Below are 16,941 nucleotides of genomic sequence, written 5' to 3' on the forward strand. Positions count from 1 at the left end.
CTCAGAACGCACCATTCTCTCTGACATTGCAAAAATATTTGATCCATTGGGATTCGCGTCTCCAGTAGTAATACGAGCCAAGATACTACTTCAAGAACTTTGGCTCCACACAATCAGATGGGATGACCCTCTCCCAAATCAAGTAATCAACCGATAGTATACCATTAGGAGAGAACTATAAACACTAAATGAAATAACCATACCTCGATGATTCAAAACGAAGGAATCATCCAACATAGAACTGCATGGACAATTAGCAATGGCTGCCGTCATCTACATGGCAATAACAATGAAAACAAGGTACCGAATTTCGCATTCATTTGTTCAAAGACAAGAGTAGCCCCACTCAAAAAACTAACAATACCAAAATTAGAACTAGTAGCCGCGTTACTATTATCAAAACTCCATGGACACTAACTCCAGACTCGTGGCCAACACAACCAATTGACAGAGAGGATCAATGCAACCAGGAAGCCCGTCCAAGCATCTCGTTAATCGCCACTATCAAGGAATCAGACTACGACTGGGACATTATTTACGACTATTGTGTGGACACTGAACAGGATGTGGAATGAACAGGATGAAAGAACAGGACATGGAAACTGAACAACACTGAATGAGCTACTGAGAATAACTGCAACATGCATTAGATTCATCGCATGCTTAAAGGGAAAACGCCCTTCAACAAATCAGCTGACACACGCTGAATTAAATCAGGCAAGAATACAGTGGATAAGACTGACTCAAAAAACATACCTTTTCCAAGAATTTCGAGCAATGCAAACAACAGGACTATCCCCATCACGCGCGTCCCATCGACTCACTGCCTACATCGAGGCACACTGAATCATAAGAGTCGATGAACGACTAATGAATGCGTCAATATCAGAAAACAAAAAACACCCAGCCATTCTCCCGAGACAATCGCAACTCACGAACCTCATAATCGAACAAGTACATCTAAGAACACTCCATGGAGGCACCCAAATTACACTTTCATACACTCGACAACATTACTGGATCATTGGAGGACGATGAGCTGTAAAATCACACATTGTACGATGCGTTACTTGTGCAAAACAAAGAGGAATTCGCGCCAGCCAACTAATGGGACAATTGCCCTCCTCGAGAGTAACGCCATCTTATAAGGCAAAAACTATTAACGCAAAAACTTATAAGGCCTAGATTTGTGGATTTGTGTGCCTCGCGACCTCAGCAGTGCATATTGAAGTTGTAGGTGATTACTCAGCAAAGGGATTCATTGCAGCATACCGAAGATTTTCAAGTCGCAGAGGCATCCCACAGGTCATGCACTCTGACTGCGGAACAACGTTCATCGGAGCTGACAAGAAATTGAGAAAACTTTTCATTCAACGTACGAAGGAATACTATCACATCACAACCACACTCATGGAAGACCATGCACGATGAGAATTGAATCCACCTGCAGCCCCTACATAGGAGGAAAATGGGAAGCCTCAGTGAAATCCATCAAGTTCCATATCAATCGAACAACAAGAGATGCATCATTCACCATTAAAGAAATCACTACGCTATTAACCCAGATAGAGGCCATCCTGAACTCACGCCCAATACAAGCATTGACGGACAACCCTGACGACTGCTCTCACTTCAGGCCACTTTCTCATAAGAGAATCCCTCAACACCCTACCAGACCCATCAGCAAGCGATTCAAACATATCGATAATTTCAAAGTGGCAATTCATACAACAATAAGTCCAACAGTTCTGGAAGCAATGTTCAAAGTTGGACGGCTAGTCCTCATCACAGAACAACGACAAGCACCATGCAAGTGGCCACTCGCCAGTCATGAAACTGCACCCTGGAAAAGATGGACTGACTAGAGTGGTAACACTAAAAACCGCCTCTTCGACAATCACAAGACCAATTAGATATAGATATAAGAATATATTTCATTTAATTTATTTTATCCTTCAATAAAAATTCTGCGAGTAATACACATTAATATTGAACATCACCTCCTTAAATTCTTTATTGTATAACTGTCAACTTTGTTGGTATATTTTCAAAAATCATATAAATACTTATCGTCTTAAGCAGTTGATTATATTTTTTGAAATATATTTTTAAATCTTTACTTTTTATGCTAAACACTGGAAATTAATTATTTATTGCACTAGTTTCTGAAGTCTCGGAAACTAGAAATATTTTCCATAGATTCAGGAAGCTCATAATTAGATTCTGCTCGAAATTTCAAGAATCCCTCCCAAGTCGGAAAACATCTGGCAAACCCAAGTCATTAAGACTTCTGGAAAACTTAAGTTATAAAACATCTGGCAAACCCAAGTCGTTACAAGCAAATTTTACATTCTAACGGTACACAATTGCAGACGCTGTTGTCAAATCGAGCTACCTTGTAAGATTGGATAGTAAAGCAAGAACGCTTCAATAAGTTTCCTCCTAAGTGAAGACGCAACAGTATAAAACGCTCTGATTAGAGCCACCAACAATGCAAGAGGCACTCTGATTGGAGCCGCCAAGAAAGAGGTAATTAGTAAATGATCACGCGGTGGACAAGGAAGCGCTCTTAAGGGAGACAGAAACGAGAAACAGACGCTTTTCTTACAAGGAACACCAAGAAACACGGACGCACTCTCTAACAGTGGAGACGCCAAAGAAAAAAGAGTCAAAGGACTATCCATGCCCTTCCCATAATAAGTGCAAGATAGGTGCACTACACACACTATCAGCAGAGCCAAGGGAAGGAAATAAGAAACTACAAGGAACCGTACAAGACAACAATCTGCAGAAAACTACTAAGATGCCACCAAACGCATGAAGATTTGCAGAACCTACAAGATATATGTTCAGTTCCTACTAAGAAGAATTAACTTACAAGGAACCGCACGAGGCAACATCTGCAGAGCGACCAAGCACAACAATCCGCAGAAACTACAAGTATGAACTCAGTTTCCTACAAAACAGAAATTACTACTAGTTACCGCAAATGCAGCAATCTGCAGGCAACTACTAGATTCCACCAAGTGCATTAAGATTTGCAGAACCTACAATGTACATGTTCAGCTTCCTACTAAGGAAAGCTATATAAATACAAGGTGCATTGCACACACACAACCTGCAAAGCAACCAAGCGCACACAATCTGTAGAACGACTAATGGTACAAACTCGAGCTACCACCACGTGTCACTGCACGAAGAAGTGTTGTGCATGCTCCAGATCAAAAGGATCTGGATATTTACGACCTCCTACCTCTACATGTAGTGCTAGTAACTACCACGTGACAGTAATCAAGGAACGGCAAGATATATACGATTTCCATCATAATAAATAATATATGAACACTTAAAATTCATTTATAGAAATGATTTTACATATAAATCATTTTAATAATTTGATAATAAAGAATATTCGTACCCTAAACTTGATTTTTCATCTCAAATAATCAAAAAGTAATTGAGTATTGACTTTTCCAGAGATATATTAATTGTCAATTTTCTAAATCACACCTTCGATTTTTATTATTAAATTTTTATGATATAAATTCATTTTAGTAATTAGTAAATTGCATATGTTGCATACAAAATTTATTTTTAAATTGGATTCATCTCAAAATTTTATTTATAAATTCTTAAAGTTACACTTTCATCATTTTTTTAGAATTACTTTTCATAAAATCTATATGACTATAAGAATTATCATCTTGCGATCTATAATTTTAAATTTCTATAAAAAGCGATAAAAAATAAAATACCAACAATCAATTGATGATCAATTGATCATTTGCTAATCAAAATACAATTAAATAAAGAAATACTTATTTATAAGTTTGTGGAAATTTTTCGAATAAAATTCAAAGTTCTACTACATACGATAAAAGTGCTTTTATGATAAATAAAAGCGATGAAGAAGTACGTTGTACTTAATTTATTTCTCATTTACTTAGTAATAGCTTTGAAGTTATGTTATCACTTAATTGTATAAGATTTACAAATTAATTGTTTTCCTAAATATTGAAAGGAGGCTGAATCAAAAACATCAGACCGCAAATATAAATGTAATATTTATTATATAATATCTATAATATATAAAACTATCTGGTGTTTAAAACTTTTCAATTCTTTAATTTTCGTCTGGATCTAATGAAGAGCTTTTAAATTTATGAAATTCTTAATTTAGGTGCATATTTTTTATTCAGATTAGGAACATTTTTTATTTAAATGCTGCCCACCTTAGCAGATGCTTGGGAAGGAGTTAAGTGGAAGGACATGTAGATGCGCAGATTTCGTTAACATATGGTTTATTAACAATTACATTAGTAACGCACTGTATTTAGTTCTCATAGGAGAGCTTTGACCTTGTCTTTTCGCAATAATGCGGTTACTCCTTGATGGTGACGATGTTGATGCTAATCTTGTAGGGATCACGTGACTTCTGCTAATATTGCAAATATTAGCAGGAATATACACAGACTCCGGGAACGACGTATGGCGACTAAATGCTTGTAAGGAATACCTGCAAATTGTGCTTCTTGTAGCCGTATAGTTTCTCATAATGCAGTCAATACCCTTGACTGCCTGTAAATTGTAGCGCGCTTGATAATTAAATGTTTATTCCTTGGGATGGCTTCATTGCGTGAATGTAACTGAGTCACTAGTGTATGGTAGAAAGCACTGGCTGAATAGCGTAATGATTGATAATCTGACTTACTGACTAAAATACAATGAACGCCTAAGCGTGGTGTGCTTCCTTTAAATATCCGCGCGGCAACTTACTTAGCTGGCAAAAATGCGTAGATGTTGCTATGTGGGAATCTTACATAACAAGCGAAACTAAAGCTCAAGAACTCCAAAAAAAGCAAGACGATAAACATTGAAGGACATTTGACAGTAAGGCTTCGAAATATTCGAGAATTCTCGGAATCGTATCTTTACAAATTCTCATAGCTAAAAGTCTAGTGCCTTTCTGAAAGCCAAAGTCTAATCATAATAGTACATTGCTTTCAAATACTTCAATTTGTATTGCTTACAAAATGCAAAAAATTTGTCAAATCCATTCTTATTTTCATGCTTGTTATAATATTTTTACTTTAAATATGTAAACATTGTAAACTTGAAAATTGTACGTAATAAAACTTGCAAAAATAATTAAAAAAAATTTTTTCACAAGATATAATAATAAATGAATACTAAATTAAAGCTATAAAAATTAATAACTCAGAATTTATATATAAAATTTATTCATTTTTATAAGCCTATTAAAAAAAACTTACTATTTTGCAGAATCATTCAATTGATACTCATTGCTTCTTCCAAAACAGTCTTGTACTCCTGTATCTGACCAAAGTCTTTTCATTGCTGATAATAATTCTTCGCTAAATGGTTCTGTGTCTTCCATTCTCTGAATAACATCGAATACCATTTTGGCATCTGTCTAAAATAATTCTTATATTAAAATTAAATATATTCACTAAATGAACTCGTATATTTTATAATTTTTTATTTTTTTTTAATATAAATAATTACAAATTACAACTATAAAGTCATTGCTTAAGATACTTTATTTATTTGGCATAATTGTTTGACGTACTTTACTATACAAAAATTAAAAGAAAATAAAAAAATTATAAAAATCATTAAAACTATATTTTTATTAAGAAAAGTGAGATTTTTAATGTTTAAAATGTTATCTTTATATTATTATGTATAAGAAATTTTTTCCTTTTTTTATTCGTCATAAGTTTTATTATAAAGCATAAAGTAGTTATGTATCATGTAATTCTAATTACTAAATTTTTACTAAATAATTACTAATTACTAAATCTTTTTATATATTTTACTTTTGTAAATATATTAATACGTTATTTATACGAAAATAAATAATACCAGAGTAGTTTTATAGAAGACAGTCAGTATAATTTTAAAACCAACACAAGTATCTTACTACAAAAAGCTGAGAACAGAATTATTGTCTAGTTTGTAATAGGTGGTTCTTAATTTAATAAAGTAACAACAAATTCCTTTCAAGTGTATATAATCTCTATATATGTATAAGTAGGTAGCTATGCACATTTTTAAGATACTATAAATTCCCTACATTTTACAATAATAAAAGTAGGATGATAATACGCTATTCTATAATACTATTTTCCGAAATATTTTTTGTTAAATACACTTTGTTTGGAATTCCAGTCATCCGGTGGTCGAAGGGCCAAGATGATTTGATTGGACTATGGCCAACAGTTGTCTAGTGGCAGGAAAATGTGCGGGCAAGTGGAAGGGATAGTACATTAATTCAATATTTAACACATTTGCTTTTCGTGCTGTTTATTGTCTTTTATTTTAGAAACTGCACAATAATGATTGTAAGATGACGATGAGAATCGGTGAGATCTTGCAGCTCCGTGATGATTGCCACATGGCGTTTGCATGCATTACATGCAGAGTTAGGAGGTCGTAAATCTCCGGATCCTCTTGACGTAGTGCACTACGTGGTAAATTATTACACTGAGAAGTAACAGGTCGTAAACCTCTGGTACTTCTTCGTGTAGTGCCACGTGATGGTAACTTATTGAAGTCTCCTCACTGGAAAGGGCTTGTTGGCCTTGTGCTAAACGCATTATTCGTAGAATGGCCTTGTTGGCCTTTTGTTACATCTGTATTAGATGCAAGTGGTACTCACAACGATGGAGTTGCCTTGCCTGATCCTGTGATAAATGCCTTGATATTGCGCTTCTTGTAATCGTGTACGTGCTTGTAATGTAGTCAGCACCCTTGACCGCTTGTTAATTGTTCCGAATTAAACGTGTATTATTTATAATGGCTTCACTGTTTTAGGATTACTGATTGACGAGCTTATAGCTGTAAGCTCTGGCTGAATTATTTAATTACAGTGAGTGCCTACAAGCACACAAAACTGAAGGCATGTTCGTTCCATGGCGGTCCTGTTAAGTCAAACTGTGATCCGTACCATGGCGTCTTCACTAAGAGAGGTTTATTGGGAGAACGAGGCTCCTCGCGTGCTTGCTTTAAATATCTACGCGATAGTTTAGTTAACTGTCAACAATGGATAGGTGTTGCTATGCAGATACTAGACCAACTTGCAGATGTTCGAAAACTCCGAGAAACCAAAGCATTAGACAGGTTAAAGAATTCCAAACGACGTTGCTAATGCAAAGACCAAATAACCATTATAGAACGTTCGAAAGTAAGGCTTTGGAATATTCGTGACTACTCGTAATCAAATTTTTACAAAAATTCAAAGGCTAGAAGAATTATAAATTTCCGAGAGCCAGAGGTCTTGAAAAGTGCTCTAATCCTGAACACAAGGAAATCAACTTTTCTTTTAGCTGACATAATATTTAAACACTAGGACTTTGTCTTTCTCAATTTCTATCTATCTAAAATAATTAAATGTCTATAATTATTACGGATTACAACAATTTTAAGCGGAATACAAAGTGGGAGAGGTATGAGCGCATGCAGCATTGTTTGGTAAACATTGGCCAACGGACTCAACGAATGCTTCTAACCGAAAAACTCGAACATACGACTATAATTCCGAGAAATATTAACAAATATATCCCGACAAAGCTATGCGCTATTAACGTCACGAAAAATAGCGGCATAATAACAGCCACCGATGCGCTATCGGCGCATCGATTTCGTCCGAGAATATTTAAGGAGCTGCACGCGCCGCGATTCCTTCTTCTAGTTACAAGCACCCAGCACGACAGGATCGCCACTCTGCTCATAACACAGTTCCCGCGACCACATGCAAGTAACGCCGGCTCTCGTTCTTGCATATTACCTCGTCACGCGGTTAATGCTACCTCATCACACAGTTCCCGCCACCACGTGTAAGTAACGCCGACGCTAGTTCTTACCTTTACCTGTACACTGCGAGTTACACTCGCATCGAGTACACGAACATGCACCAACATCACCACTACCTTGGAGCTCACGGACACAAGCTGTGACGTCACACGGACGTTCTCCCACCACTTCGTACACTACAGCTCACCCTTCGCCGGCTGCCAAAACGGCACTAACTTGTTTTCCCTATCACCACGAGTTCCCCACTACGACTACTAAATCTAAGAAGAAGGGGAATCACGCTTCAGGCTATCAAGAACACACGTAGACCCATCGTCATCACTACTACTGAAGAAACACTAATATATTCACTATATCATACACTCATTCTAATAATTAATAGATTATTAATTACTCATTACTTATTACATTAATAAAAGTAACGACTACAAACACAAAGGACAGTATTGAATAATTGCATTGCCCCTTCCACTTGCCAGTAAGCCTCCACCCACCATCATAAGGAGGTTTTTAGTCTGATCCCAGACAATAATGTATTGCTCTTTGTCTTCTCTTGTCACCATTTTCTTATTCTTTTAATTTTTATTTTATTTTCAATTTTAAAATATTGTTTTATATCTTCATATTACTATTCCATTGATGCATTTTTCCTTTTTGTTTTCCTAACCCATTCATTAATCACATTTTTACATTTCTAAGCATTCGTCTTTTGTCTGAGTCAAAATATTTATATTTATAATATATGATAAACAATTTCTTTTGTTTTTGCATTTTTTTTTTATAATAAATAGGATGATTGTTATAACTTTCTTTTGTTCAATACAACATGTATGCATGCATAAATATGCTACGCTTTGCTATCTTTGCCAAGCTAAAAACAACTTTCCAATATTTTATTCATTTTAAACGCGATTGTGATTCCGTTATGTAAAATAATTAAATAATATTTTAATACTCATATTATACAATAAATCAAATTTCAAATTATATGATTAATATTCAAATATTTACAATAAAATAAAATAAACGGAGAAAAGTTGAAAAATTAGTGTTTGTATAGATTACTTACTTCTCTCTCATTAGCAGCAAAAATGATGCCTAAACTAGGCATCGCTTTTAAAATAGCAACTAAAGATTGTATGGTATTACTGTATACAACAGGTCTATACTGTTTAAAATCTTCTGGTGTAAAGCCACTTTCATGAATGATTCTGAAATATGTAATGTATAATAGATGTAATGTAAAAAGACAATTGGATACAATTTATACAAACGTACAAATTTATGTGATAATAATTGTATTTGATTATCTATTATTATGATAATACTGATATTTAAAGTATTAATGATATTATCTACACATGTACCTAATTATTCATACTAGTAATAAAATATTTTGAGTATTAAATATAATTTTTTCATATGTAAATTCTCAATAAATAATAATGTTAATTAAAGCACATATTATATTAATGTTGAAAGTCTTAACATGTATGTGGAAACTAAATATTAATTCAACTATAGATAAATGATAAAGATTAATGATTATGTGAATATGGTAAGTCAACATAATTTTATTTACAATTGCAATTGAAAGGGCTAAATTGGATTTATTTTATGAATATACTAAAAAGATTAAACAGAAACTTTATACTATGTTTCTAAGTTTTAAATATATCTTCTAACTTAAAGTTCCATATTACACTCCTCGTATTCCGGTATACTCTACTTTAGTATACTCTATTGTTTTCTGTAAATATTGCTTCTTCGTGTGCTCTGTTCTGCTACTAAGGTATCAATTATCCTTCTCAAAAGATAAATTAACTTAACTATATTTACATATAGATAAAAATGTCAATAATAAAACAAGTGATAATATTTATGGATAGTACAGTCATAAAAATTAAGCCTTAAATATTTGTGGTATGTCATTTGTGAAATTAAGGCTTAATTATTTGTTATGTAGCATTAGCATAAAAAAAGAACGAAATAAAATTATTATTATATACTAGAACATGTGAATGAATTTATCGATAAAACATAAATGTCTCTTAAAACATGGGATAAGATTTACGATTAAATGTGCTGTAATTTGAAGATATCCATCCAATAAGGACATAATTATATTTGTGATTTCTACTAAAAATAAATAATAAGCATATTAATATAGTAAATGTTTTCATTATATATGTTCCAAATATAAAAATATATTGAAGATCTGTAGCGTACGTAAAGGTATTGGAAAGTAAAAATAGGCAGAAGATGAATATTGTTTTTAGGAATATGAATGAAAGAAAGAAAAACATTCTTAAAGATGGTACTTATATTAATTCAATTATTCTAATCCATAACTATAATAATTTCATTAAGTTTCTAAGTTGCAAGACCGTGTAAGCACTTAAGAAAAATTTTTTTACAACACGAGGCCAAATTCTTAATTTGATAATAGTATATCTTTTTATCTTTCTTTCCCTCTTTATGTTCGACCCTTGGTATTATTTTTACATCACTTTTTATCCTCTTATGTATCATAAAATTATAATAAATAATATCAAAATATTTAATTATTTAATACATCGAGACATAAATTAGATTACATAAAGTACATAAATTAGATTTAATTTTAGCTTCATTAAATATTATTAAATTATTGATAGATAATTAGATAAATTATTTATTAATGGGAAAAATGATTAATAATTTTTACATTTTATAGTTATCCATAAAAAAATATCTATCGTATTTTTAATTATACATATATATATATATATATATATATATATATATATAAATACATTATTAATTGAATATTATGTATCATATTAAATTTAGTTTTTATGTATCAAAAATTTCAAAATTAAAGTTTAAGAAATATTGTCCAAAACGATTATAATAAAGAATCCATTTTAAAATATTTTTGTAAAATATATATGTTTGTAAAAAAAAATAATAATTCTTCCCTAACCTAATCCTAACTCTAAAATAAGTTATAAATGTTTCATAATTTTAAATCTTTTATTGAAATAGAATACGCAATTAAAGATAAAAGAAAATAATAAATAAATGCATATATAATATGAAAGTTATGAATCTGGAGTTGAAGGTATATATATTATTCAATATTTAGTACAAATTTTCCATATTGTGGCAATTGAATATTCAGTATCTTCTATAATCTCATTATTTATAACTTAATTTTTGAAAAATGTTTGCCTATACAATTAACACAACTTTTTATTATTTTTCAATTCTTCTTTGACTTTTTATCCAATCCCATAGCATACATTCAAAAAATGTTTGTGAATTCATTTTACAGCTGCATGGTCGCGGAAATTTTCGAATAATATTTTGAGATTCAATGGAAATGCGAATTATATATTCATCAAATTATATAAGCCATTAAAATATGTAAATTTACATGATATCTTTCAAAATAATAAAATATTTACATCAGTTAAAACTTACATATTAATACAAACAATTGATTTTTTTGGCGAGACAAAGAGAACTCTGTAAAGAAAAAAATTTTAATTATCCGAGGACCAAAATGATTTTATTATTTAAGATCTAACCAAATATGATATGTAACTTTTTTAATTCAATATTATTCAATTATTATTTAATTTGAATATTAAGGCATTTTATGTGTAAAAAAGAAAATTAGAAACACTCAAATTAATACCTACCTGTTCAGGATTAAACCACCCAACAATAAAAAATTTATTGTTTATTATAATATGATTCCGATACATTATATCTATATTTAGGAGTAATATTTGATTTATTCGTTACGAAAATTCTCGATATAAATTTAAGTCTCGTGCTATATCCGCATAGCAACAAAGGAAGATACTCGAATCTACTAAAGCTTGCTTTCCGAGAATTTACAAGAGCTTCCAAGAATTACGACGCTAAATGTATGCAATCATATATAAGAAGCACCAGACGACGAAGAAAATCAGTCTTGTTGAGTAATTCAAGTGAAATTAGTGACAGTCATATCAGTGAAAGTTAAACTCGTCTAAGGGAATCCGTGCAAGGTATACTCATTTCTTTATATTGATTATTCTATTTTGCTGGCCAAGCTATCGGTGCGGCCTCCGCAACGTGACGATAGTCAGACCGCATTGAGAGCGACGACATAGACTAGCATCTCCAGCAATTTATCAATACTACATATAATTTCTTGCGGCTCAGCGCCAACACTATCGGTCATCCCTTGCAACTTGATTTTTATCAGACCGCTAAAAAGGGCGCCGACACTGTCTGGTAGTCCCCGCCAAACATTCATTACTGCGGCACAGCAACGATATCATCAGTCACGCCTCTGCGACTCGGTTCTGATCAGACCACTAAAGAGGGCGTCGACAATCCTTGATAGTCCCCACTAAATTCTCGAGCCGGACAACGCTCCGTACAATCTATCGCCGACTTAATTGCCAAAGATGTCGCGAGGCTCTCCGGAAAACCATTGCCGAATTAATTGCATAAGGATTCACGAACCGGAGAGGCTCCTTTAAAATAGGGACTAAAACGCGTACCCAGTAGTCCCAACTCAGCTCTTAGCCTTGCACTCCCGGACGATGTTCTATAGCTCATGGTCAACTGTTTAGTCACGATGAGCTGAACAATTCTCATTGAGATCAGTAACACCAATCACCACTGTAGCAACCGCTTAAATAAAGGTCACTAAAGCCAATTGTGTTTACTCTGAATTAATGCATTAACCTCTCACTCATCCCCCCCCCCCATCACCATTAAACCGGTGGTACGGTCTAGTTCACCCACCGTGATCTGCAATCAAACTGGTGGCTGGAAGTCCAAACTCTACCTAAGAAGCTTTCTGATTTAACAAAATTCATGCAAATTCATGTTTTGATTAATATTTTACTAATTTAATCAAAAGCTAAAGTTTAAAATGTGTCATATTAAATTTTATTTTCAATTTTCTATCTATATCAACTTTGATTAATGAAAAATTCATAAGCGTATATATTATCAGAATTTTCTTTCGAGAAATTTCTATTGATTCTTGTATAAATTATAACAAATAACGAAACCTTAATATTTATGAAATAAAATTTCTATTAAAACTTACTTCATTTGTTTAACAATCGTACTTTTTCCAGATTCTCCAGCACCTACAAAATATATAAAAAATAATTGTTATTCTGAAATGATAGATAACGAAATTAAAATAGTATTTCAAATTTGTTATTTTTTTTATAAATAGATCCACATATTTGTATAAAAATAAGTATAAAAGTATGCAGATAGTGCATAAAATATCTAACAACAAGGAAAGATTAAATCAATATATTTTATCTTATAGTTTCATAACTTTTCATTTTTATACAATATCATAAATTAATACATTTTGCTATGATAGCGCATTTATTTATAACTTTCATCTTACATATCCTTTTAAAAAGCTAAAGAACAATATTAATGTTATAACAATTTAAATAATAAATAACAATTCGATTAAAATATTGATTTTTTTGCTTACGATATTTTTTAGCTAAAATGAAAATCATAAAATACACGATTTTTTCTTACAATTTAACAAATTTTTTAGAATAAATTTTAAAGGATATTAATTTTTTTATTATCTAATATTATAAAAATTTATCATTAATAAAATCAAAATATATTAAACAACTTTTAAATATATACATAAAATCATATATATGAAAAAATATGGTTATACTAAATTTCATTTGCTGATTGAGAAAATACAATATAAACAATGTGAATTATATAAACTCTATTATATTTCAAATGAGATAAATTATAATTATGACGCTGTGGAAAATTCTAAATACTAGTGATGGATTAAGGTATTTTATTGAATTTTATATAACACGCAGGTTTTAATATTATAGTCGATTTTAATATAATAGTTCAGCATTGATGTAAAAATGTACTGACAATAATTCTGTATCGCTTTCATATACATTGAACAAATACATAAAAGATGCAGAATATAATATATACTGTATAAAAATTAATTAAACGAATCTAGACTCACCTAATAAAAGTAGCTTAATATCTTTTGCTGCTTGGATCCCATCTTCTTTTAAATTTTTTTCAATTTGTTTGCTACGAGCTAACGCAGCTCTCTCTTCTGCAGACATAGCACAACCCATCTTCGACACCACTTTAATTTTATTTTTCACAATTCTAATTAAAAGAGAAAATTTTAGATACAATTATTTAAGTATATGTATTTTTATAAAAAAACTTGTCTAAACTATACGCGTGTATTAACTGCAATTTTAATAATGTGAAAGAACTTATTACTTTTAATAACATATATAATAATATTATATTAAGTATTTCCAGCTCATTTTCATATTATCTAATGAGTTTTGATAAGTGCGTGAAACTTTTTTAGTCTTTCATCAATTTAATATGTTGACCTACAAATAAATTTTTTAAATTAATTTTTTTATTTGTTTATATAAATTCTTATATAATTATAACATATTTAAATTACTAATTGTATTTAATAATAAAACAATTTATAAGTTAAAATATTAATTGTAAATATAATATATAAGATGAGTAAAATTATTAATGTAATTACATATATTATCATATATTTAATATTACTAATCACAAGTAATGTATTATTTAAGAATCCATTATTAGCAGCATTTTCCTTTTACAAGAAAGTTATATTTAAATAATAGATCATTATATTATCATCATTATATTATAATTATCGTTGCTTATTTTCGCGTTTATATTACGAATATCCCAAAGATAAATTATTATGAGCGGCATTATTTAACTTTAATTTTTACAATTTTATTTTTTTTAAATTGTGTTTAAAGAAAATAAGGAAACATATTTAAAATAATTTGTAAAGAAGTGGTTCTGATATCTTCGAAATAAATTTGTGGGAGATGTTTAGTACTAAAAATTGTTCATTGCAACAATTTAAAACAATGAAAATATTACTATAACAATATTATCCAGATACTCTTACGGACAGACGAGTGTCCAAAACTGGAATGGCACCCTCAAAACAATTTAAAGAATCAGTTTTTATAATATTATAATTCTACTCTTAGAATTCAGTAATTTTTTGTAAGAAAAATTCACATGCTCGCAAATCAATTAAAAAAATGTAACATTTTTTTATTATTGATGCTATCTATGTCAATGCAATTATACCAGAATTTCCATAGCTATTACAACTGGCGATCAATCAATAATTTAATGCAATTTGTTGACTCTTTCCAACGTCTATATGTTTGCAATATCATTAAATAAAATACAATATATCTTTTACTTTAACTTTTTGAGAATTTTATGGATTTTTTTTTTATTAGGAAAATTTGAATAATCGATAGGCATAATTCTTGATATGAAAGATTGGTAAATCAATCAAAAACTATCGACATATAAAATGTTAGATTATTTATACTTCGCTATAATACTCCAAAATTGTACAATTATAGCTAGTTTCGAACTACTACAATAATATGTTTAACAACCTTTTAAAAACGTAAAAATTTGCGAATACATCATTCAAAGTCTGTAGTATCAAGATTAATAATATCACTTCGTTAAATTAACGAATTTTTTGTACATGAATTTAGAGCCATTTAAATCTCTTATTATATTAAATCAACTCTAAATTATTATATTTTATGAATTTACACCTTGAAAGTAATAAATTTGACTTTTTTTATTTTACACATTCAAGTATTTTGTGTTCTGTCAAGGATAGTTCATTTTATGATTAAACATACATATGCAGAAATTAAAAAATGATGCTAATTTCAAAGACTTATAATAAAATATATAAATTTTATGAAATCAAGCAAAATATTATATACTAAATAAATATATTTATAATGTCTATAATTCATCTAAATAAACAAAACTATTTATAAATTTAGAAATATGTTAAGTGTAAATATTATTTGAATTATTTAACTAATGTTTTATTTAAAAGATATTATAACTGTTTAGAACATCTGGCATCATCACTTCTTATAAATAACGAAAATTAGTTTAATTCTTATATTGATATAGAAGAAGTTTTTATAAGAAATAAGGCGAGCAACAAAATCAGAATCTTCAATTTCAAATATATAAATGCCCAAAAAACGAGTTTTTACTTACGTCTTTGTTTTAATTGGCATGTTCTAATTGATTTCATCTAAATAAACTTGATTAAGATATCTTTTTTTTTAATACGTTCAAAACATAATACATTGCGTCATATCTTCCATAGTCTATTTTAATTAAAAGGTTCAGAAGATAGTCTTCCTTTATGACGGTGATATACCTTTTGAACGAGTGTAAGTATATACCTCAGGAATTTAACTGGATTATTAACATTGATTGCAATTTGTAACTGTGAACATATAAGATAAAAGCCAACTTCACAAATTTTAACTTTACATAAATAGATGAAATAGTCGATTATTTTTCAATATTTTTTACGCACTTGTACTAATTTTATAATTATCTTTTGTGTATTAGTACATACAAATTAAGAAAATGATAAAGAAAGTGATCGAATGCTACTTTAATTATAATTCAGTTGCAGAACTTCGAATCAAACGATCTTATATAACTTCTTATATGTTGTAATATAAATGTATATATTCTATAAATATATGTGCATTATTCCTATTGAATCTCCAAAATTAGTCCAACACCTGATTCTCTTCTAAATTTTGCAATATCAGCGACATAATAAAAGTTCAGGAATTTGTGGTATTCAAAATTTCAAGTGGAATTAACTTATTCTGAAAACAATGTTGTCGAATCATAATAATTAAAAAATCTAAATAAACATAATCTTATTAAATGAACAAATTACTGGAATATTTTTTCACAAATTAATATAAAAATTAATATAAAAAATCATATATTAAATATAAAAATAATTTATATTTAATAATTAATGAATTACTTTGTATAAATAAAACATTAAACTTAAATAAATGTTAATTTTTAATATTCAATATATCTCAAATAATAAATTAATATTATTTTAATACTGAACATATATTAATTTAATATATATTATTATATATTATAATTAATTATAATATTAATTAATTATTATAATATATTATA

The 16,941-nt window shown here is 29.9% G+C and overlaps 1 protein-coding gene across 1 annotated transcript in view; it reads right to left on the reverse strand.

Annotated features, from left to right (window-relative positions):
- Galphao (G protein alpha o subunit) overlaps positions 1-16,285 on the reverse strand; it is a 34,150-nt gene extending 17,865 nt beyond the window's left edge. The window contains exons 1-5 of the mRNA XM_011505368.1: positions 15,976-16,285; positions 13,868-14,019; positions 12,935-12,977; positions 8,906-9,047; positions 5,274-5,434 (exon numbers count right to left, since the gene is read on the reverse strand). Coding sequence (XP_011503670.1) covers positions 5,274-5,434; positions 8,906-9,047; positions 12,935-12,977; positions 13,868-14,019; positions 15,976-15,995 — 518 coding nt within the window. The 5' untranslated portion in view covers positions 15,996-16,285. The remainder of the gene's footprint in view (positions 1-5,273; positions 5,435-8,905; positions 9,048-12,934; positions 12,978-13,867; positions 14,020-15,975) is intronic.
- Positions 16,286-16,941: the final 656 nt, after the last annotated feature.

Source organism: Ceratosolen solmsi, unplaced genomic scaffold (genome assembly GCF_000503995.2).
Source record: "Ceratosolen solmsi marchali unplaced genomic scaffold, CerSol_1.0 scaffold75, whole genome shotgun sequence".
Lineage (NCBI taxonomy): Eukaryota > Metazoa > Arthropoda > Insecta > Hymenoptera > Agaonidae > Ceratosolen > Ceratosolen solmsi.